The sequence below is a fragment of the Littorina saxatilis genome, linkage group LG5 (assembly GCF_037325665.1).
Source record: "Littorina saxatilis isolate snail1 linkage group LG5, US_GU_Lsax_2.0, whole genome shotgun sequence".
Classification (NCBI taxonomy): Eukaryota; Metazoa; Mollusca; class Gastropoda; order Littorinimorpha; family Littorinidae; genus Littorina; species Littorina saxatilis.
In genome coordinates, this window is record NC_090249.1 from 59,073,380 (window position 1) to 59,097,529 (window position 24,150).

The window sequence follows — 24,150 nt, forward strand, 5'->3', positions numbered from 1 at the left end:
AACGTAAAAATAAACAGAATGTCTCGTGGATAACACGAAACTTGGACAAGTTGGTTGTACACAATATAATATAATGAAGTATGACTCACTTTCCCCGGATGTAGATGGGCATACAGAGGATAGTCTTCGTCCTGTAGCCAGTCTGAAGATCGACGTCTCTGTTGAGTCACAAGCATAACAACAGTTAGTGCTTGAGATTTTAGAAGTTTAGATTAGGATTTATATTTAAATAAACATTAAACACACGAGTGTTTCAATTAACAGAGGACCGACTAACGACAAGGGTATTAAACTGATGGTTAAAGGGAGGGGGAGAGATCTTTCGAGGCCATCGACTGCAAACCGGTAACTTCACAAACCCAACTGCAATAACATATCAAGCAGTAAAAAAAAGATACATGTAAGCATCAGAGTCACGGCAGACAGGTTTCAGAAATCCGTAACCCGTAAAGATAAAAATGCGTGATGTGCATCAGAGACAACTCTTTTTACTGCGGAATAGACGAGTTCCGAAAAAAACACCTGTGTCGGGTTTGCATGGGTTGTGAAAGAGTGAGTAGCCTCGCTTTCAGTGAGACGAACAATCAACATGCCAGTCACTAGCGAGGAGTGTGTCTGAAACACGGGGACAAGGAGCACGTGCGGGTAATTTGTCTCACTAAAAACAAGAATATTCACTCTTCCACAACCAATACAAACCCGATAGATTTATTTCCGAACATCGTGTAATGCTTTATCTTTAAATTATTGATTTAAAGTTTAATGCACACACATGTATACGCACCTGTTGAATCGATTGTCGGCGTAAGCATCAGGTATATTCAGCACCTCTCCAGTTGAGGCAACGTGACCCGCTACCCCCTTGTCCATCGGGAACCTAACGGTGCAGGTGAAAATAATGATAACCTGTCAACCACTATTTAACCAAAAATTCAACTTCTTGGAGTAAACAAAAGGTATGGTTTAACTGATTATTTAAACATAAACTGAGACATAATCATTCTACTGCACATTGATATAATAGTCTTCAGCAGATCGTCACTTGTCTAGACTAATAGAAATAGAATGGAAATTGAATCTTCTACGGAGTTATTCAATCATTTTCAAAGTTCTTTGACACTTGTTTATAAATAACAGCTTAATTAACCTGTGCATATTTTCTTCATGAGTAGCCACCCACATCGTTAACATAGAGAGGTAACTCGTGCACTAATGATGATTATCGATAATTATACACCATAACCAATGTACAGCGACCGGGTTAATGATGAAAAACAGTACATGACAAATTTAATGCAATAATAAGCACGATATATGTTGAAAATAGAATATTATCTCAGTCGATACGATCGAAATCTCTAGAATACTTGACAAGTATAAATAACACGTCCTAAAGGTAAACCTTTGTTAACTATAAGAGGGTAATATTTGACCTGTTAGTAGATTCTACAAAACCCTTGAATTTATATGTTCAGGAATGTTAGATTACAGCGGGGACACAAATCAAGGATCACACATATTATCTACTTTAAAAAAAATCCATCAAAGTTAGTTTATTCTTTCAAAGTAACATATTTTTACACAATTAAAAAATCAGCTCGACCACGCAACTAAAGAAAATGTTAGGCCAAAAAAAAAAGGTCTGTTTACGGTAACATAGGCCAAAAAAATAGGGTCGGTAGGTCGGGATTTTTTATTTTTTTATTTTTTTTTGGTCCAAAAAACCATATTTTTACGTTATTTTGCCCAAAAAACAAGGGTTTTTTTGGGTTTTTTCCCAAATGCCAAAAAAAGTCTAGGGTCGCGCGAAAAAACTAGGGTCGGTCGGGTTACCGTAAACAGACCTTTTTTTTTTTGGCCTTACCAACATTTTACAGTACACTATTTCTTCCAGAATTTGAAACATTAACACCGCAATACTGGTTGTTCGCAAAATAACGCTATGATAGCTTATTTGCGTTACTCACAAGATTATTATTCCCTGCAATTTTTTTAACTAATTTTGATAGCTAGTTAGTCAAAACCAACACTTGATAGTCAAAACCATAGCATGAAAGGAGATAATGACCACTGTAAAAGTGTTAACTTAAACCGGTGACCTGATATAGCACAAAGGGCGATAATGAGCACTGTAAAAGTGTTAACTTCAAACGGTGACCTGGTACACATAGCACAAAAAGAGATAATGATCATAGTAAAAGTGTTAACTTCAACCGGTGACCTGACACATAGCACAAAGGGCGATAATGAGCACTGTAAAAGTGTTAACTTCAACCGTTGACCTTGTACACAGCACACTGACGTTACACCACACCCCTGACCTGATCTCCTGCTGTACCGTGGTCTCGTCCGACGCCCCCGTGTCAAAGATTCGCGCGAACAGCTCTTTTGACTGAGCATCCGCCATAAAGAGGGAAGCGCGGTCGGCGCTCACCAAAGTCTTAGCAAAGTTCTGGCGGGGCAATTGGGTGGAGGCAGTCACAGCACGAGCAGCACAAAGCGGAGAGAGAAATACAAAGAAACTGTAGTTGTAAAGCTCCCTGAAGGACAATCACTTGGTAGACTGTCTTTTTAAGGGTGGAGGCGAAGTGATTGTTGTAAAGCTGCCTGAAGGACAATCACTTGGCAGACTGTCTTTTTAAGGGTGGAGGCGAAGTGATTGTATTGGGTAGGATTTGGCAGGGACGCTAGCACGCATATATTAAACAATTTTCCCCACCAATTGTCTGTGCTTCTTCCTTGGACGTACACAATGACAGAAACTCAAACACAGAAGACACACAACACAAAGCGGGGAAGCAGGAGGCATTGGCCCCGAAAACAAAGGCAAACGTTCACAAAGGCTATCGGTGGACTAATAATTAGTCCTTTCTGGACGCAGGTGGTCAAACCTTATTTGACCAAAACTACCATAGCTGCCCTTAAGTTCAGCCGACATCTACGTCAGCGTTTGTGCAGTTACCGACTAAGCAGCATGTGTATTTCGTTTCAAAGCGAGTGCATTGTGATCAGGCCATTACACGTACATGTTGTTTAATATGATACTCATTAGTAAACTTGTGTTAAACACTAAAAGGAGAACACTTCTTTCAAAACAGGAACACTTTTGCAGGCTAAAAACACTCAGTGAGTAGAAAAAATCAAAAGTGAAAGTAACGATTGTGGAGGAGGTTTTCAACCACAAGAGCTAAAACAGCATTGAGAAAGAGCCTGGGCATGGGTTAGAATGTTAACTGCATTGTTAAGTTTTAGACAATCCCCGCAGAGTCAGCACAAGCGGAAAGAGTGTTGTTTAAATGACGAAAAGGACTGATTACACATGTGTACAAACGAAAGCTTTTTTTTCTCCACGTATCTGTCTCCACAAACGCGCAGATGTATTAAATACAAAAGCAGAAAGCACACAGGAAAAGCGGGTTAATCAAAAGGAAGGAAACACTGTTGGTATAATATACTACATCGCAAAACTCTGATTACATATGGGACAAGCGATTGCAGCTACACGGTACCACCAGAAATCTCATGCATAAAGGAACCGTAATGGCCCATAACCATATGAATAAAGAAGGTGAAGACGTCATAAAAAAGCATAGGTCAGCTTCATGCTCATTGTATATAGGCTTTAGTTCCATAAAATCCGACTTGAGCCTACCCAGAAGAACATTCAAAAATACATAAGCAGCACTATCGTCAGACCATGACAATTAACGAATGGTCAAAAAGCTCAGATAGGAAAACCGAAAATTAGTGTTGTACATCTTGTAAAAATAGTTACAGATACGTTTCGTGTGACAGCTTCATTAAAACACCAATTGACTATTCTTTTCCATTCTTCCAGAGCTACAAGTGATTTAAGATACTGTTCAACAGTATTATATCTTAAAGGCGGTTTGTGTTTGTTTGTTTGTTTGGTTGGATTGTTTGCTTGCTGGTTCATTTGTTAGTTTCTTTATCTCTAATTTCCTTAAACATGACACCCCCAAGGGTTTGCATGATGTCTGTCTTGCGTTCGTAAATGCAGTGCCTGTGCATGCGAGCTTCTGATTGTCTGTGTAAACTTCGAGTTGTTAAGTAGTGCACATACATTCATGTACGTTGGAAAGCAAACATAGTTTGAACATTTCTCAGCAAAATAAACTACAGAATTAAACAACATCGTCAAAACAAATCAAAAACAGAATCATATAAAAAAAAAATACCTCAGCAATTAACTTGTCATACAAAATCTGAGCCCGAACGAGCAAAGCTGACCCATGCTTTTTCGTCTTCCTTCGCGCTGGTGCTTATAATAGCCATGGCCAAGGATTCGAACCTGATCTCTCTGTGCTGGGTGTTGGAAGGCACGGGGCCCGTTCCAATGCCCATATCAAAAATTCTCGCGTACAGCTCTCTGGCTTTGCTGTCCAGCAGAAAGATGGACGCTCTGTCTGCGCTCACCAGCTTTTGAGCGTGGTCCTGTTCGGGGGACACATTTCGTTATCAAATGTGTGAACATCTTTTTATACAGAAAAAAGTACTGGATAATTCTTCTCTCGACGTTCCGTAGAACTATAAAAAGCGTCAGCACCAGCTTTTGAGCAGAGACTAATAGTCTTGGTCGGGGCACACATATAGTTATCTAGTGTGTGAGCATGATTCTGTCGACGGATGGGACAAAACATTTTGGTCGTATCTTGTTTGTATTTGGGTGTAAAATATGCTCGAATGTTTTTCTCTCGACATTCCGTGGAACTATACAAAGCGTCCGTGGCAGCTTTTGAGTATGGTCCTGTTCAGGGGACACAAAAATCGATCTTATAACTTGTGAGCATTCGTCTGCTGAAGGACACGACTAACCCATACCATACTTATGGTCGTAGTTTTGTATGTATACAGGAAAATGCGCTCCATTATCTTAACTCAACATTCTGTGGAAATATATGCTGCAGATACAATCACATATACATATGTGTAGTTCTCTTCGAGCTGATGACATCGGTTGATGGATAAAGCTCAACCCACTCTTGAACGAAGTTCTGTTTGGAATACAGGAATATGTGGAATATGTGCTTGGTTAACTCATTGTCTCCCAGGTACTGATATATCCGTACCCACTCATATGGCTCTACCTGACCTGGTACGGATATATCCGCTCAGACTGTTAGCTTCAGTCGCTTCCTGTAACGTCGATCTAACGCCTGCATTCCAGCGTGTCAAAACACAGTTGCTACACAGTTACTACAATTCTGAGTGACCTGCTGCAGCACCACTGGTCTCGGCTAAAACAAACTTGGTCAACATAGGTGGGGTAGAAAGTGTTAAGTAGGATTCTTTAGAAACACAAAAGATATTAGACTGTTTGGAGTAAGAGTCCTAGGATAACTTTTTTGAGGAGGATATTCTGGTATTTCAATATTCGTTTTTCAACTGGGGATACCGACGTCTTGGTAATGAAGTCGCTCTGAAATCTATCTTGTATCTATTTTGTAACAACAGCAAAACAACATCAACCTAACTAAAACGCAATCTAATAGAAAAGCACAACCTAATCAACAGCAAATGTATGAAAAGTCACTATATCAGCTGCAAATGCGCTTATTAAAAAGGCCTAATAGCTTCCTGAGGTGCAGCCGTGGTATTTATATCAAACGACGACTTTGCGCCATGTCCATCCATTATGCGCTTTACAATGACCAAGTTTTATGTACTTGACAGAAGACTTGACAGATTTAAACAGAATTCAGACACTGTTTTTGTGCTAGTCATGTCATGCCCGTATACTATTACGTTTGAATATTCACAACAATTAGTGTATTCAATAGTATTGAGGATAGCCAGACAATTTATCTTGAGGAATAGCAGATCATTTATCTTTAGGTTAAGAGAAAGAGAATCCAGCTGCAATAAACTTTCATAGGCATAAGTTGTTGCTGATGAATTTGTTTCGGCAGACTAAAAAAAAGAGTTTATTTTCCCCATTTCTTTTGCAATACTGAATAAGAACGCCCTTTTTTCCCCGATACAAAGAAACCAGTAATTTAGTAATACAATTCAGATTCCAAGGCACAACCAAAAGGAAAACAACAGAGAAATACAGATAAGATTGGTTATATCAACAACAGCAAAGTCAGCACTCAGGTTTTTCATCAAGTAGTTTTGAGGAAGAGCATACTGAAATGTAGACCGATTAAAACGTGGTGCAACACACACTTATGGCCTGTCGTGCACGCTTCGAAACTGTACCAAGGTGCCAACTTAGGATACCTATTGAAAGGTGCTATCAAGTAGCGTGGTGCACTGAACACGAATCTACACAGCAAACTCAGCAAATATCTACGGGCTCTACGAAACACTGATAACAGAAGTTAAATACTTGACTTTTTACGAATAATGGGCTTAGGTTCAGAAACAAGTAAAGGAGTAGGTAATTCCACATTGAACTAATATAATCTATCCATTGTTCAAAATTCAACCAAACCCAAAAACAGTGGCTTTATTTTGAAATCATCATCATCATCATCATCATCGTCATCGTCGTCGTCGTTATTATCATCGTCATCATCATTATCATCATCAATGGTAGCAGCAGCAGCAGCATTATTAGTTTAATAGTTTAAAGGCACAATGCACCTCCCGTAAACCATCACAAATACTGTCAGGCTTTTACACACAGTACAAACACCCTTCCATTTGAACGCTCACCAAACGGGAACATCCTAGGGGCCCCACGTAAAGAGCGAGCAATTTTCAAAGAATTAATTTTGCGGATTGTCTCTGACACAATCGGACCGTGGTGCGTTTTGGCGCTAGACCTAACTTTTAAAATCTAAATAATAAATTGACAGCTTGTTACACAAACATTCTTAAATCATAAAAGAATTCTTTTTTCATCAAGACAAGATCAGTACAATTCGAAGTTGTGAAAGTTTGAAAAAAGAAACGCCCGGAAGCAGGCTCACTCAAGGTCGTGGTTCTCGTTGCAGACGACGGTTTATGTCTATCGCCAGTTCCTCTGAACAGTCAAAAGCCATCGCGAGAGTTCTTGTGAACCACAGCCGTTTGTTTCGTGCATAGTCAGAGGTACATAATAACGTGCTATTGCAGATAAGCTCACAGCGAGTCGCATTCAAATTACTAACTGACGACTGCATTGTGAAAAAGGGAAACTGGATCACACGGGTTCACGATGGCTCAGGGGTAAGATAAACCACGCAAAAATAATTTTTTTGAAAATTGCTCGCTCTTTACGGAGGGCACCTAGGATGTTCTCAAGCGGTGAGTGTTTAAATGAAAGGTTGTTTGTACTGTGTGTAAAAGCCTGACAGTATCTGTGATGGTTTACGAGAGGCTTACTGTGCCTTTAAAATGCCTCATTGTCATCAATATGCAATCACATTTTGTAATGATACAGTTTTGTCCCAACATCAAACTAGGTCGTGTTCACACAAAAACACTGTTCATGTTTTTTAGAGTCTATGTGATAACGAATATAGATGGCAGAATCGTCTTTAAACTATGAGCATCTTTTTCAGTCAACTATAACTACATTAATATTCAGTTTAAACATACAAAGAAATAGGATCAAACTACATACCATGATTTTCATGATGACCGTATCCATACTGACGATGTCCTGAAATATGGATCTAAAAAAAGGGGGAAAAAAGAAAAAACAAGGTATGAAATATCTCTGACAAATTGCCGGAACAGTCGTGCATAACATTTCTTATAGAAGCTACAAAATGTCAGATTTGTTGTGTTTTTTTAAAGTGCGGCATGACTACTTTCAAAGATATTCAAAAAATATAATGATGTCGTTGCTATCGCTTGCGTTTATAAAATGTGTTCTAAAAATAATCTAAATACGTTACGTTTACACTGCCAGAGTATTATTCTTATTTTTGCAAAAATGTTGAACGTTTCAAATGATACCATTTTGTCGATAAAAGCACGAATTGCTATTTTAGGTCATTACACGAGGATATGACTTACTTTGTGACGTTCAATAGAAATTCGTTGAGCTTGCGTTGTCTTGTCATGCTGTTGTGCATCTGTACGAAACAAAATAAATATTATGTCACACACTGAAAACCAGGATACACGGTCAGATATAAAAAAAAAAAAAAAGTGATCTAGCATTTGCATACAAGTAAATATCACTTGTGTTAGAATGAGAGTTCATGTTTGAATGTTTATGTCGAGAAGCATTTACACAAGAGTAACTCGGCCACAAAGGCTGACAGGAACCTAGAAGTTCAAAAATTGAGTTGTATGGTCGCCTAAGTCTTTTAACTAACATTGACTATTAACAATAGTTGATCTACCTAAAACAAAAATTAAACAATGGAGAGAAAAAAATGAAAAGAAACGCAAACAGCAAAGGTAATATAATAATCACAAAATAGCGATAGAAATAAAAATAAGAAAGCACGTATGCACAAGCACGCAGTTACTCACACACACACACACACACACACACACACACACACACACACACACACACACACACACACACACACACACACACACACACACACACACATACACAGAAAGAGAGAGAGAGAGAGAGAGAGAGAGAGAGAGAGAGAGAGAGAGAGAGAGAGGGAGAGAGAGAGAGAGAGAGAGAGAGAGTGTAATAAAGGGAGCACCAAATAAGTCAATTACGAAACAGGGAAAAAAGTAAACTCAAATGTGAACACAAATTATAAACGTTCCTGTGACTCTGCAATGTAACATTACACAATATAAAGCCTACACTGAATGATATCTTATTTGTTTTAAGTTTAGATTAGCGATCCTTAAAAACGATCGTACAATAATTTAGATATTTCCTAAATGAAACAAAACGATGATTACGTATATTTTTACAAAAGAATCTTTATATACACTTTTTTATCTCGAGCCTGATACAAAAGCATAACTAATAACATAAACTTATATGTAAAAAAAATAATTTTAAATACAAGAAAGAAAGAAAAAATATCCAAGCTAAGGACAACGTCGTGAAGTACAACTACACATAAACAGGTCTGGCAAAACCCACCCTTTACATCACTTTTTTTTTTAGATTTAAAAGAAAACTCAAGACTTTCGCTTAGCTTGCCACGATCAAAATACAAAGAAGACAATAAACAAAAAAATAATTAAAAAAAATTAAAGGTGTGACGACACAGAGAAATGTGTACGTTAACTGTTAGTGGTGAAAGCCGTGATACCTCCGCATAAAACAAGGCAACACTCCCCAAAGCCATCAGAGTCCCCGCCACCTGAGCAGCAATCCAGATAGTGACAAAAACACGTTTCTTTTGTGTCAGTAACAGGTCCGGAGACAACAGACACGGTTATTCACAATTCAAAATTACCTGTCACCGACATCACAACGGAAACACGCATTCATGTACTAACATATTCCCAGTTTACAGAGTTTATAGTTTACGTTAGAAATGTGTGTTAGTGGGCATCACAACTGTAACCAATAGACGAACTCCAGAAATAACTAGTGTTTTTATTGTTTGTGAAAGAATGAATACTTTTGCATTTTGTTAGGCAAGCAAGAGCGTTTACTCTTTCACAACCAATACAAACTCCAGTTCTTTACCAGCATCGTCTATTGTGACAGTATTGTATGCAAGCATTCGTCATACCTACTGTACCTTTAATGGCGGGAAACAATATGTGTTACACTAGCACTACTGCTATGTTATAGCTTTCCGCCAGGGGATATAGTATAGAGAAAGGGATGGGACGGTGTTAAAACACAGGTGAGTATGTTTTTGAAGGCAGCAAGCAGCCGAGCAGTAAAGCCACGGCGGTTAGCGAATCAAAAATTACCTCCATGTATGCCACAAACATGTCTGCCCACAACAACATGTACGTCGCCACCTAAACAACAACAACAACAGCAATAAATATACCGTCGAACGTTTATGAAAATAGGGCGGAATTGTATAGATATTCTGCATCATACTTTACTTTGTCTTTCAACAGGTTCAAAGAAACTGGTACTTGCTACGCCTACCAGAGAAACCTAAGCCTGATGCATTGAACAATGCAACCATGTGCCGCATTTGCTTTCTTTATTGTAGAAAACAGAACACAAGAAAATTGTTGACAAGAAAATGAACACTTTCCACACACACACAAAATACGTAAGGTACGTAAAACTTTCACTCATATCGTATGCACCAAAATTGTAATAAAAAAAAATAAAACAATAATAATAATAAAATAAATTAATTAATAAATAAAATCAAAAAAAGAAAAAAGAACTATGTCAGAACTTCTCGTACCTCTTCCTCTTCTTCTGTGAAGGCGCTGTAGCGTGAAAACCGGAAAAACTCCACAACTCCTGCACACAAAACACACAGTACATCAGACGAATGATATTGCAACAAATCGACTACCCATTTTATTCTTTGCACATTCCTTTGATTTAACACAGTGAAGATTAAGGCACAGGAATCATGTTTGAATATACTTCTTTTTCTTCAGTGTTCCAGAAATTCTGGTGACGTGTGACCTCGTTTGCCCATGTGGGTTCCCCACACTATACTCTGAGAGCATAGTCAGCTCACTCCGCTTTCGTTGGGTCGGCATGCTGGGTATTTTCGTGTTTCCATAACCCACCGAACTCCGACATGGATTACAGGATCTTTTCCGTGCGCACTTGGTCTTGTGCTTGCGTGTACACACGAAGGGGGTTAAGTCACTAGCAGGTCTGCACATAAGTTGACCTGGGAGATCGGAACCCACCAGGCAACAGCGACCGGAATTCGAACTCACGACCTCCCGATTAGGAGGCCGACGTCTTACCACTGCGCCACTTCGCCCGTCGTTTGAATATACGAAAAGAAGGTACCCGTTCAAAACAGTTGAATTCTTACTACTTGTAAACACGATGACCAGAGTGTAGACATGAAGGTACATAAGGCCGTTAAAGCAGGCAGTCTAGACATGAAGGTACATAAGGCCGTTAAAGCAGGCAGTCTAGACATGAAGGTACATAAGGCCGTTAAAGCAGGCAGTCTAAAGCAGGCAGTCTACAGCCAAGGCAAAATCCTTCCCGTGAAAACAGTTCAGATTACCATCACAGATCTAGTCAGCCTTTCACGTGGAATACGATCATCCCTCCCTCCACCTCGTAGCATACCGGAAATCCCCCCCCCCCTAACTGTGCTGTGGTATCTTTCATTTTTTTTAATAAATTGATTACTTTAAAAAAAACAACGTCAAGCGGCTTTAACAAAATTGATTATGTTTTGGTATTGGATTAAGTTAAGGGGCATGTACAGGTCTGGCCACATCTGAGACGGCGAGCCGAACTGTTTACACGAGGCGGAGTGAGGCTTTAAGCACTTCATAAAGGGGTGATGGCGTTTGTATTGATAATATAAAACAAACTTCTACCATAGGCACCTCAGTCAGACCGTTAAAAAGACGGTTTAACCGACCCTAGCGGCCACCTTTCAATAACGACCGCCTGCCCACCCAAATGAACTCGCGACGAGTGTTATAGGTATATTTCCACCTTCTATAGCGACCACCAATCTATAACGACCACTTTAGTAGGTCCCTGTGGTGGTCGTTTAAACAGGTTCGATTGTATGACTGAAGGTCCTTACCTAAAACCATGCTGTTGCCGTCAGTGATGGGGAGTGCCAGGACGGAGTGCGCTCTGTTGCTGCCAGAACCAAGGCCCTCAGGGAAACGTTTGTCCTGCAACACAAATGACTTCAAGTATCATTACACGTAGACATCCAACCCGTCATTTTACTTCATGTGCACAAAAGTTTTTTTCAAGAGCATTACAAATGAAGAAAGGCAGCAGTCGTGTAAATAACAGTCTGGTCACTGAATGCCAACGTCGTGCAGCTACTGGACAACCAAACGTCGTGCAGCTACTGGACAACCAAACGTCGTGCAGCTACTGGACAACCAAACGTCGTGCAGCTACTGGACAACCAAACGTCGTGCAGCTACTGGACAACCAAACGTCGTGCAGCTACTGGACAACCAAACGTCGTGCAGCTACTGGACAACCAAACGAAAGAAAGTGTAACGTGAAATGTCCATGTATTGTCTTCACCAACAGAAGATCATGTAACCGGATAGGTTCCACGGAAAAATGCCAACGTTATATATCTTCGAGTATGCCTCTCTTTATCAAAAAACCAAACGTTATATATCTTCGAGTATGCCTCTCTTTATCAAAAAACCAAACGTTATATATCTTCGAGTATGCCTCTCTTTATCAAAAAACCAAACGTTATATATCTTCGAGTATGCCTCTCTTTATCAAAAAACCAAACGTTATATATCTTCGAGTATGCCTCTCTTTATCAAAAAACCAAACGTCATATATCTTCGAGTATGCCTCTCTTTATCAAAAAACCAAACGTTATATATCTTTGAGTATGCTTCTCTTTATCAAAAAAGCAAACGTTATATATCTTCGAGTATGCCTCTCTTTATCAAAAAACCAAACGTTATATATCTTCGAGTATGCCTCTCTTTATCAAAAAACCAAACGTTATATATCTTCGTGTATGCTTCTCTTTATCAAAAAACCAAATGTTATATATCTTCGAGTATGCTTCTCTTTATCAAAAAACCAAACGTTATATATCTTCGAGTATGCTTCTCTTTATCAAAAAATTAAACGTTATACATCTTCGAGTATGCCTCTCTTTATCAAAAAACCAAACGTTATATATATCTTCGAGTATGCCTCTCTTTATCAAAAAACCAAACGCAACAAAGCGCATAGGCCTTTCTTAATTGAGCCAGAAAATAACTTCGCGAAGTTTTGATAACGACAATTCAGTCCCAAAGCTCCGTGCAGCAGGCTTCCTGATGTCAACGTCGCCTAGTTAATATCAGGCTGAACGTAGTATTTGCACTGACCATGGCAAGGTCACGTAACTAATATCAGGCTTCACGTGGTATTTGCACTGACCATGGCAAGGTCACGTAACCGGACCGGCTCCTTGGAGAAGGCGACGTGAGCTGCCACCGTGGTGCTCAGAGTCAAGGGCTGGGACCGGCCCTGTGCTATCTGACCGCTGAAACAACACACGCCGTCACTTCAATTTCACTTCAATTCATTGCAATACATCTTTATTTTCTGAATTTAAATCATACAGAAATGTGTCTTTTGGTTCGTATACACAGGTATTAATCTAATCACATAAACTCACAGTCCTTGCAAAAAAATCACAAACTTGAAACATTTTTCAAGAACACAACTTGCATCTGATTTGTAAAGGTAATGTTTAAATTCTGCAGTTGCCCCAGGTTTGATATAACGCTTTTCTTGCCATCGAAACTGTTTCCTTCTCCCCCAACCTCCCCATCACCATGAACTATCATGTTTTTGGCGATTAAACGTTTTGACTTCTGACTTCTGACTTCTGATTCAAACCGACATCGTTGCTTAATTATTAACTCTCTCGATCTGTGCAAAATGTCAAACTTTTTTTCAAAAATGCATAAAACGCGTATACTTTACACGAAGGTTACACTACCTTGGGTCTGTTGATATGTGGTTGATTTCCTGAAAAGAAAGAACACATGAGTTAACCATGCTTGCAAGCTTATACTGATGATAACAAAAAGAATATTTACATCTTTTTCATAAAAACAGAAACATTACTACCGTTACGAAACTAGTAAAAAAAAAAAAAAAACAGGACATACTTCAAAATGCAAAAGCCAACATTTATATAGCAAAACAAAAATAACGGACATAATCGTGTTTTAATGAAAAACTATTCATACCTCGTTGGCGTCAAATTTACACTGACTTTACAAATGTACATGACACACATCTAAACCACTCACGAAAGAGAGAAAACACAGACAGACTAACAGAGAAAGAAAGAGAAGCGGTTTTACCTCTTTGTGTTCATCCACCGTGTAGAGATTGTGCCCATCCGCGGATATTGCTGAAAATAACATTTAAATACATCTTTTTTTAAATGAGTTATACACTTTTAATTAAAAAAAACATTGTAGAATAAATAGGACCCGCATTTTGTTCTGCACCTGTTATATTATGAATTGAGTCGGGTGGCTGGTTGTATGTTTGTAACTTTCCTTCAACCCGTAAGGCTATGCGGGACCGATTCCATTTGTTTCCCTTTCTCAGTTTACATGGAGGTCTCCGTGTTTTAAACTATTAACATTTTGTTCTATCACAGCAAAATTAAGAACGTAAAAAAAAGTTCATGTTTTTTCATGTTTGCGTTACTTCAAATCTTGTTAACAAAAAATCAGGATCACCTTTTTAACCTTCAAGGTTATCTGCACTGTAGTGTCACGAATAGAGGTCAACTAGGTCAATGATATTCGGGCGCGTGTGTGCAAATTTCAGTGCGTGCATCATTAACAAAGTAGACGAACAAACATCGCCTTATGCACAACACGTCAGAAATAGAAACATTATAGATCAGAAAACCCGACAGAAACACGGCAGGAGTAATACATACCGGCGGCCACACAGGCAGATAACTCCAGCAAGACGGCCAGCTTGCCATGCTGCTGGTTCATTTCCTTCGACAACTCTTGTAATACTCTCCCTTTGCTGGACTGGATGCGTGACTGGAAATGTTATGGGGATAGAGTCATGTAACAGTAAAATTCAGGTACAGGAGGAGACAATTGCGAAACAGAAATCCTATATTAATAGTTTAAATAAAAGAAATATCGAAAATGGTTTTTTCTTTTCATTTATGTTTGTTTTTGCTTGTTTGTTATTGTTGTTGTTGTTTGTTTGTTTGTTTGTTCGTTCATGGGCTGAAACTCCCACGGCTTTTACGTGTATGACCGTTTTTACCCCGCCATTTAGGCAGCCATACGCCGCTTTCGGAGGAAGCATGCAGGGTATTTTCGTGTTTCTATAACCCACCGAACTCTGACATGGATTACAGGATCTTTTTCGTGCGCACTTGGTCTTGTGCTTGCGTGAACACACGGGGGGTGTTTGGACACCGAGGAGAGTCTGCACACAAAGTTGACTCTGAGAAATAAATCTCTCGCCGAACGTGGGGACGAACTCACGCTGACAGCGGCCAACTGGATACAAATCCAGCGCGCTACCGACTGAGCTACATCCCCGCCCTGTTGTTGTTGTTGATGTTTTTTTTTTTTTTTTTTTTTACAAATTACATTACAAAGGACAACAATTGTATGTTATTCTAGCGATGTACATCAATATGAATTGTTGTAAATTGTTTAAAGGACTGTGTCTGCGTTTAAAGTGCTCTAGTTCTTTTGACAATGTTTTCATCAATATCGTTCTATCTTTTCATTTATGTCATCAGGGGAATCGATTTAAGTAGACTGGTTGGGCAAGTTGTTCAAGCTTAATGGCTGGTCTTCGTTTGTGTTTGTTAGTTAGTTTTTTTGTTTAATAAAAAGAAAATAAGGACAGACTTCGGCTGTTAGAGCTCATAAAAATATCATTTGCAGTCCAACATCCTCTGATTCTTTTGGTGAACTTTTCTTTCTATTCCAAATCTGCAATGTGGGTTTGTGTCCTTCCCGCGTCAAAAGCGAAGATTAAGACTAAGCGCTGTCTATTCTGAATAATGTATCATGCGCAGTATGCTTTAAGTTGAAGAGTTTGCTTGTCGAACTGAACAACAACTTGTTTACTGCACGATGTCATTATGTATGCGTTCTCTCTTCTACCCTCCCCAAAATGTTACCAATAATCCCTCATTTAAAGTATAGCAATTCCTTAGCTTTAAATATTCAGCATGACACAAACACGCTGCAAAATATGCGTCACATAATTATATTGACCCTGCATTGTCCATTGTTGATAAGAGATGTGTACTTCGCTCGCAACAAGTTCAATATAAAGGCCTCTGTTTCAAAGTGCACGAAAAGGCTCCATGGCATAACAACAAATCAAGCAAAAGATTTTATTTCTGAACTCGTTCATTGACACCAGTATTCAAACTCACACATCTCTGCGTTATTCATCATTCCATAAATTGTTGTTGCACTCCTTTTCGCTCTGGATCTTAGTTTATAGAACACGCAGGGGTGACAATATCTTCAATTGTTATGCCAGCTCACACGTTTTTGCATACGTCTAACAGGTGTATAGAAAATAATCATTGTCCCGTATTTTCCATTCAGACTCGCTGCATATGAATGACGTGAGGTAACAGTGAAAGTGAATAAGCCGTCAAAACAACAGAAATGGACCCCACCCTCTTTCCTATTACCTATTCTCTGTTACAGCCACGGGGAATTTATAATCTTCTACCAGAAGGAGGTATCTAACAAAAACGTGAATCCAAAAACAAGGACGGTAGAGTACTGGAACGTTTTGATTAAAACAAAACTTTTAAAAAAAACCAAGACGTTGACAGGAACCTCGACCAAGTGGTCTTTACAGTGAACACACAGACACACACTTATGGTACAGATAATTAACTCAGCTTAGAAAACGTTGCTGTTCTCAGTCTTTGGCGATTGTGTTTTGTGAACATTAAATTAATTCAGAGCTTTACATTTTTTTAAATCTTGATCTTGAAACGTTAGCAGCCGATCTGTTTTCAAATACAAAAGACGTTGAGAAAAAGACTGGTTACAAAGCCCTGTTATATTCTAATGTGTTTTGTCCCTGTGCCGGGGTGTTGCAGGTAGCTTTGTTTCCTCCTTGGGGATGAAGCTACCAGGGGAAGGGACTGTGTTGGAGGTGCGGGTAGAGGGGTAGCCCTCCCGGTGCTCCCCCTTGGACCTCCCTAGTCTAGGACCCTGGGTCTTCGCGAGGTGGCCATTGTGGCGTAATCCCTCCGGACTAGCATAACGTTTCCCTATCCCAAGACCGACCGTGCGTGGTCTATGACCACATCCTCTACGAGGTGACCCTATCAACTAGGCAGCGAAAGCCCCTAGGCGAAACACGGCGGATCTAGAGGAGAGAACCTCGATAAAAAATTTGAGCTGCCATGAAGACGGAGCATGTTGGCTGAGGACAGCGGGCAGACCTTCTGTGCCGACACCCATCTACAGGAGAAAACCAGGCATGCACGCATCAAACCCAACATGGCCATACAAACGGAGTCCCTGTGCCACATCTTCCCGCCGCACTGGTTAATTCTGGACACGAACAAACTCGGAGAGACAAATGCATTCAGGACTGTGGGCGTTGAACGTATTCCGTCAGGGAGGTAGAAGTTGAAAAGATCCCATTATTTTAAGAATATTTGACGGGAGACGAACCATTTCACCTAAATGTTCAAATGCTCCCAAGCTGCCTATGCTAGAGCCCACGCACAGCAGCTTATTTTTCATACCAAGATCGGCAAACAGATTTTCTATAAACCTACAACGTCGCACAAGTAAAAGTACAAGTAAGTAAGTAAGTAAATAAATGTTTCTTCTGAGATTTATCATTCTAAGGTAGCAAAAGAGATAGAACGGGAGAAAAGAAGGATCCCTTGAACATCGGGTCTGGCTCCGGTTCTTTAGCTATTTTGGGCAATGTATATTTAAGGGCCTCTGTTTTCAAATGCACCGACAGGATTGGTTGAAAAACAAATCAAGCAAACAAAAGTATTTCTCAACTCGTACAGTTTAGTCTGTAAGTGTCTTTGGTTATGTTTGTATCCTTGCGAAGTTGCAACCACAAATGACAGAGATAAAAAGCACTAACGGTTATCAACCAACATTATCACAGCAAGATAGGACTCTATTCTTTTCATTTCTTTTCTGTCCTTTTCTTATCTTTTCTCAGCAGACGTGCACGTACATGCAATGCACTTATGGAGTCCTTCTTTAGGACATTAATTACACGCATTCATAGCGCACCGTACATACCTTCCATTTTGATAATGAAGATGATCGCCCCTCTGATGTGACTTCGCCTGCAAAACCAGAAACATCTTCAGTGCGTCGAAAAAATCGATAAGAGATTAAATGAGACGTACTGACCTGACCCTTCGGTCCTCCTTTTAATCAGAGCTAAAGTACACCGTTTGGTATAGTCCCGAATAACCCCCGTGGAAGTAGTGTGACATACTGAAAGAAGAGCCATCATTTGAGATTCACTTAGCGAAACGGTAAACCTCACTCGAGGCTCAATCGATTTAATGCCCACTTTTTTTTCTAAAGTTACTGCACGACATTGTTTGGACAAGCTCTGTATAAACTCCCGCATGTTCCTCTTTCACAAAGAAACCGTTATAAACGAGTTGAAAACAAATTAAACGTAAATAAAATATAGAGACACAACATTCAAAAGATCTTGACAGTTGGTTGTTTCGTTGTTTTTTAACGTCCCATCAACCGATACGGCTATCCGGGATCGATGCTAGTTTGTTTTGTTTTCTCAGTTCGCACGGCAGACTCCGTGTCAGACACACTCATATATGCATGCACGCACGCACGCGCGAGCACACACACACACACACACACACACACACACACACACACACACTCAATATCCCACACACACAATCACTCGCTCACTCTGTCGTTACCGTTGATGGGGTGATGATGGTCATTCCTGTTACGTATTGAGAGTCGCGCACTATGACGTGTTTTGTACGTTGTCCACCGATCCAGCTGTTCACTGTTGACGTAATGCTGCACATAGTCGTCGAGAAAATCCGGGTTCTGCTGCAAATACTGCGTCACAAGCTCAGGACTGACGTCTGCAAAACAGTAAACGGTATGACGTCAATTAATGCCGTAGCAACAGTTTCTATGACAAACTTTTTCTACACCAGGAGTTCTGGATAAAAAGTCAAACATGGTTAAATCAATGATTATTCGACAAGACTTGTACGCTTACTTGCTCATTTCATGATGCAATCATGTTTACATTCACTCACACACTTATTAAGTCTGCCAAGTGTAGAACATGGGTCAACTCAGCTAATGCAACTCTGTGCCAAGTGTAGAACATGGGTCAACTCAGCTTATGCAACTCTGTGCCAAGTGTAGAACATGGGTCAACTCAGCTTATGCAACTCTGTGCCAAGTGTAGAACATGGGCCAACTCAGCTAATGCAACTCTGTGCCAAGTGTAGAACATGGGTCAACTCAGCTTATGCAACTCTGTGCCAAGTGTAGAACATGGGCCAACTCAGCTAATGCAACTCTGTGCCAAGTGTAGAACATGGGTCAACTCAGCTAATGCAACTCTGTGCCAAGTGTAGAACATGGGTCAACTCATCTAATGCAACTCTGTGCCAAGTGTAGAACATGGGTCAACTCAGCTAATGCAACTCTGTCTGACAGGCATAAGGCAAAAAAAAAAAATAGGTGTGGTTAAGGTAACATAGCCAAAAAAATAGGGTAGGAAGGTAGGCAATCACTTTTTTTTTTAAACTTTTTTTTCTAATGTGTACAAATTAAACCTACTTGACAGGGAAATAAGTGTGCGACTCGATCGCTTTCGCTTTCATTGCGTTTTCTGCACTCGTTGTTTTTTTGGTTTTTTTTGACAAATGTAAAAAAAAGTTATAGGGTCGGCTCCTAAAAATAGGGTAGGTCGGGTTACCGTAACCACACCTATTTTTTTTTAGGCCTAATCACTGCCTGCCCAGTTAGCATGCTAACGTTAAATTAACGTTAACGGTAAACGTTAAATTAACGTTTACCGCGAACGTTAATTTGCTCATGTGATAAAACGTTAAATTAACGTTAACATTTAACGTTAATCTAACGTTAATTTAACGTCTTTTTTTTGTTTTGTTTTTTGGTTTTTTTTGTTTGCTTAACGCCCAGCCGACCACGAAGGGCCATATCAGGGCGGTGCTGCTTTGACATATAACGTGCGCCACACACAAGACAGAAGTCGCAGCACAGGCTTCATGTCTCACCCAGTCACATTATTCTGACACCGGACCAACCAGTCCTAGCACTAACCCCATAATGCCAGACGCCAGGCGGAGCAGCCACTAGATTGCCAATTTTAAAGTCTTAGGAACCCACGACCTCCCGATCACGGGGCGGACGCCTTACCACTAGGCCAACCGTACCGGTCAATTTAACGTTAATCTAACCATAATATAACGTTAAAATTAACGTTAATTCAACGTTTTTGCAAACATAAAAATAACCAAAATCAAACCAAAATCAAACCATAATACAACGGTTAGATTAACGTTATTTTAACGTTTTTTAAACGTTTATTGCTAACGTAAAAATAACCAAAATAAACCAAAAAGAAACGTTTTATTAACGTTTATTTAACGTTTTTTTAACGTTTTTTGCTAACATAAAAATAACCAAAATAAAACGTTTTATTAACGTTTATTTAACGTTTTTTTAACGTTAGCATGCAAACATGAAATTAACCAAATCAAAACCATAATCAAACGTTCTCATGCAAACGTTAAATTAACGTTCACATGCAAATGTTAAATTAACGTTCTCCTGAAAACATTAAAATAACATTTGCAAATACAAATTTGAATTAATGCACAGAAAATTCAAGATCACAAATTTTATTTAAAATTTTAATTGTTGAGATCTTTAACAATTCAATATGTGAATACTAATTTGATAACAGTAACACTTTTAAAATGTTGAACTATGCATACTAAATTCCTTCAATTGCTAAAACATGAAAATGTGAGCCAAACAAAAAGTCCGTGAGCGCCAAGTCATATATCCTCATGCAACGCAAAATAACCATTTACGTAGCTGTGGAGATGATTAGTCAAATACCAAAACGTCCAGATGACAGCAAACCTGTGTGTGTGTGTGTGTGTGTGTGTGTGTGTGTGTGTGTGTGTGTGTGTGTGTGTCTGTGTGTGTCTGTGTGTGTGTGTGTGTGTGTGTGTGTGTGTGTGCGTGCGTACTTGTGTGCGTGCATGTGTGCATGTGTGCGTTCGTGCGTGCGTGCGTGCGTGCGTGCGTGCGGGTGTGGGTGAGAATGAGTAAGAGTCACATTCAACCTTCAAAACCTTATTTTGGATCCTAACAGTCTTGCACGAAAAAAGACAGACATAGACTATATTATACTTTTCGTGTGTGTATTCAAATCGTAACTTTTCAGTCCGGTGCATGTTAGTAGGCGACGATGTAAGGATAGCTGGTACTCGACAAAGTTCATTCCAAATATCTTATCCACATCTTCAAAGGCGCTCTCAACATGGTATCTCTCGCTTAACACTCACACCCCTCCCCCAACACACACACACACACACACACACACACACACACACACACAAGATCTCGCTCCCATCTTATTAAAGCTAACTGATTGTAAAGCTTTAAGATTTTATATTATACCTTCTATAAACTGCATACATATATCATATATATATATATATCAGGGATAGTGCGTAAAACCTGTAAATGTTATAAAAGTAAGGCAACTGATAAAATCACGACGAAAACGTATCAAACATAAAAACAGGATAACAGGACAGAAAACAAACGTACGTGTGAAAAACACTTCTGAACATTATATGAAGTGCATTTGACCCTTCAAGATAACCTTGACAGCGTGATAAAGATGACACGGAAATGCGTCCGTAAATCTACTGGTCCAGAAAGGAAAAAAAATGTTCTCCGTTCTCGGATAGGGTTGGTGTTCTTTGTTAATACTGGCAGCGTTACTGATTCTAGTAATGTTATTGATGATGTTATTGTTGTGGTTGTTGTTGTTGTTGTTGTTGTTGTGGTTGTTTTTGTTGCTGTTGTTGTTTTTGTTGCTGTGGTTGTTTTTCTGGATGTTTATTACGAACCTTCTTCACTAGAAGAACGACGAAGAATACGACGGCGGAATGTACGATGGTGCATCATGATGCATTCGGACAAAGTTCAAGCGAAAGGCTCAGTCTCACACCGTATAAAAATTACAAACACACACCACACAAACGTCGGCCCAATCTTGTCACGAGTAATCCACACAAGGTCGCATGCCTGTGTCTCATCTGTAATCAGTGTGAGTTTGGTGTTACATCAGTGTTACATCATTGTTACATCGCCAGCTGATCCTACAAGGGCCAACACTGTTACGCACACTCGACAAAATTCTACTCCTGTGTAAATGAGAACAGAAACCGAACAGATGTTCTTTTCTTTCTCTCGAGGGGTTGACAGCTATCTCTGTACATCTCCTTATTTCAGTGGTGAAGACAACTAAACAAGGTAGGTCTCACAGCTGAACGCATCTTTCCCCAGCGGACATGACGTTAAATACGTGTGAGTGTGACAACAACCTCAAATGTGTGTGTGTGTGTTTTTGTTGCATTTCTTTTTAAAACACTTCCTCGCATTTTGTTTTCTGTCTCTTTGTGCACCTTCTCTTTAAATCCACCTTGTATTCTGTTTCAGGCATTTCACTGTGTCACAGTCTTTACTCTGATGCATTAATTTTCTTTCCCGCAAGTCCGTAAACGATTCCAGTGAAATTTGACACATTTGATAAGAACATAAGCCCTACTCCTCTGGAAGTCTAAACGAAGTTTGCTCAGAAGCATAAAATCACTTGTTTGCAAACACACACACCACTGTTTGTTTTTTGCTGAAAGTTTGTGCACAGCACTGTAAACCCACACTAATTGCACTTATGCTTTCATGAGCTAGCGGCGCTGTCTGATAACACAGTGTGAACTGAGTAGGGGGTAAACGCGGCGTGGAAGCTAAAAATCAAACTGATAAAAACAGCCTATAAAAAGATCCCCGTCCGAGCGAGTCAAAGATTGCAGCTGGCCCAGAGACCCCTTGATTCCATGAAAGAGTCTCTGCTGTCATTTTTGACAGGATTAATTTAGTACCTGGCTTCGCTTGTAAAAGCACAGCAATGTAACCCTCTCTAACAAAAAAATAAAGCAAAGGATAACATTGTACGTTATTTGCGTTTTTGACCAAAATATGACATTTTACACAGATCGATACAGTCATTGTTCTCCGAGACCGCGATAGCGGTCGAGGTGAACAATGACTGTCGAGATCTGTGTAAAATGTCATATTTTGGTCAAAAACGCAAATAACATTTATGTATCGATCGAATTCCTTTCAGTTTGTTTTGACGATTGAACGAGCACACACACATGAAATCAAACACATAAGCTTCATATTTGGGCGTTTCGGGTTGACCAAAACTTCAAAGGAACTACAAAACACACGTCATGTACTGACTTTGTTGTTGTTTTGACGATTGAACGAGCACACACACATGCAATCAAACACATGACGTGTGTTTTGTAGTTGCTTTGAAGTTTCGGTCAACCTGAAACGCCCAAATATGAAGTTTTGTAGGCCTCTGACGTCACATGGCTCAAAGAAGGGAAATCCAATGTCCAATCGATACATAATGTTTTATTTTGAACATACAAAAAACAGAATACAGTGTATACTGTTCACCACTACAACACACATACATGTCGAGCACTATGCTACAAACTTACCAGGAAGAACACACGTGACAAGAAAATGTAATGCGAAGCAATCGAAAATATGGTGGGTCAGCACAAGAAAAAAATGTATCTTCTTGCATACGTTCTGCTTCAGACATTCTAAGTTTGTAATCGCACCTGCGGGCTAAAACCGTTCCCTCTGATTTTAACTGTTCCACTTCGTCTCAGTTACGCTCGATTTTTCCCACACCCACTTATACTTTTAAAGAGCGCATTGGACTCTTTTTTTGAGTGTCATTGTTTCTATGTACGTTCGAAGAAGCTAACATTTAGAAAGATCAAACAGACCGATTGATTAATACAGAACATGGACAAAAACTGGCTACAACAGCCGTTTAAATCAGGCAGGTACCCCAACTTGAGCCGTTGGACAATACCTAGACCCAGTTGGCGCGGGGCAGCGTATTACGTGCTAAATCCGCACACACGTGTACACACATTCAGGCATACAAAACTGGGGGGAAAGCTGTTAGCGACGTCACGGTAGTGAGGGTTTGCCAGCCCCAGTGATCACTGTGACTCGATCAGCGAAAAGTAATCACCCCAAGACGGCTTACTGACTGAATACCTCCCGCCAGTGGTTCGATAGGTCCTGGGTGAACACCCACATCTTAACTACCACCCAAACCCCTATCACCAGTTTCCATTTCCACCTACCTCACCGTAAATTCTACCGTAGTCTAACGCAGAGCACGGTGTTGTGCCCCTCAGGCAAAGGTGGCTCACCGTAAGCTTTATTTAAAAACAAAAGTAGGTCATTTCCTTATGCGTTTAA

The 24,150-nt window shown here is 39.8% G+C and overlaps 1 protein-coding gene across 1 annotated transcript in view; it reads right to left on the minus strand.

Moving 5' to 3' along the window:
* Positions 1–22,099, minus strand: part of LOC138967561 (probable 3',5'-cyclic phosphodiesterase pde-5) — a 43,942-nt gene extending 21,843 nt beyond the window's left edge. Inside the window, exons 1-15 of the mRNA XM_070340138.1 lie at positions 21,699–22,099; positions 18,477–18,650; positions 17,815–17,861; positions 14,466–14,577; positions 13,873–13,922; positions 13,503–13,531; positions 12,935–13,040; positions 11,601–11,694; positions 10,269–10,327; positions 9,811–9,861; positions 7,972–8,030; positions 7,574–7,625; positions 4,313–4,455; positions 785–877; positions 90–158 (exon numbers count right to left, since the gene is read on the minus strand). Coding sequence (XP_070196239.1) covers positions 90–158; positions 785–877; positions 4,313–4,455; positions 7,574–7,625; positions 7,972–8,030; positions 9,811–9,861; positions 10,269–10,327; positions 11,601–11,694; positions 12,935–13,040; positions 13,503–13,531; positions 13,873–13,922; positions 14,466–14,577; positions 17,815–17,861; positions 18,477–18,650; positions 21,699–21,756 — 1,196 coding nt within the window. The 5' untranslated portion in view covers positions 21,757–22,099. The remainder of the gene's footprint in view (positions 1–89; positions 159–784; positions 878–4,312; positions 4,456–7,573; positions 7,626–7,971; positions 8,031–9,810; positions 9,862–10,268; positions 10,328–11,600; positions 11,695–12,934; positions 13,041–13,502; positions 13,532–13,872; positions 13,923–14,465; positions 14,578–17,814; positions 17,862–18,476; positions 18,651–21,698) is intronic.
* Positions 22,100–24,150: the final 2,051 nt, after the last annotated feature.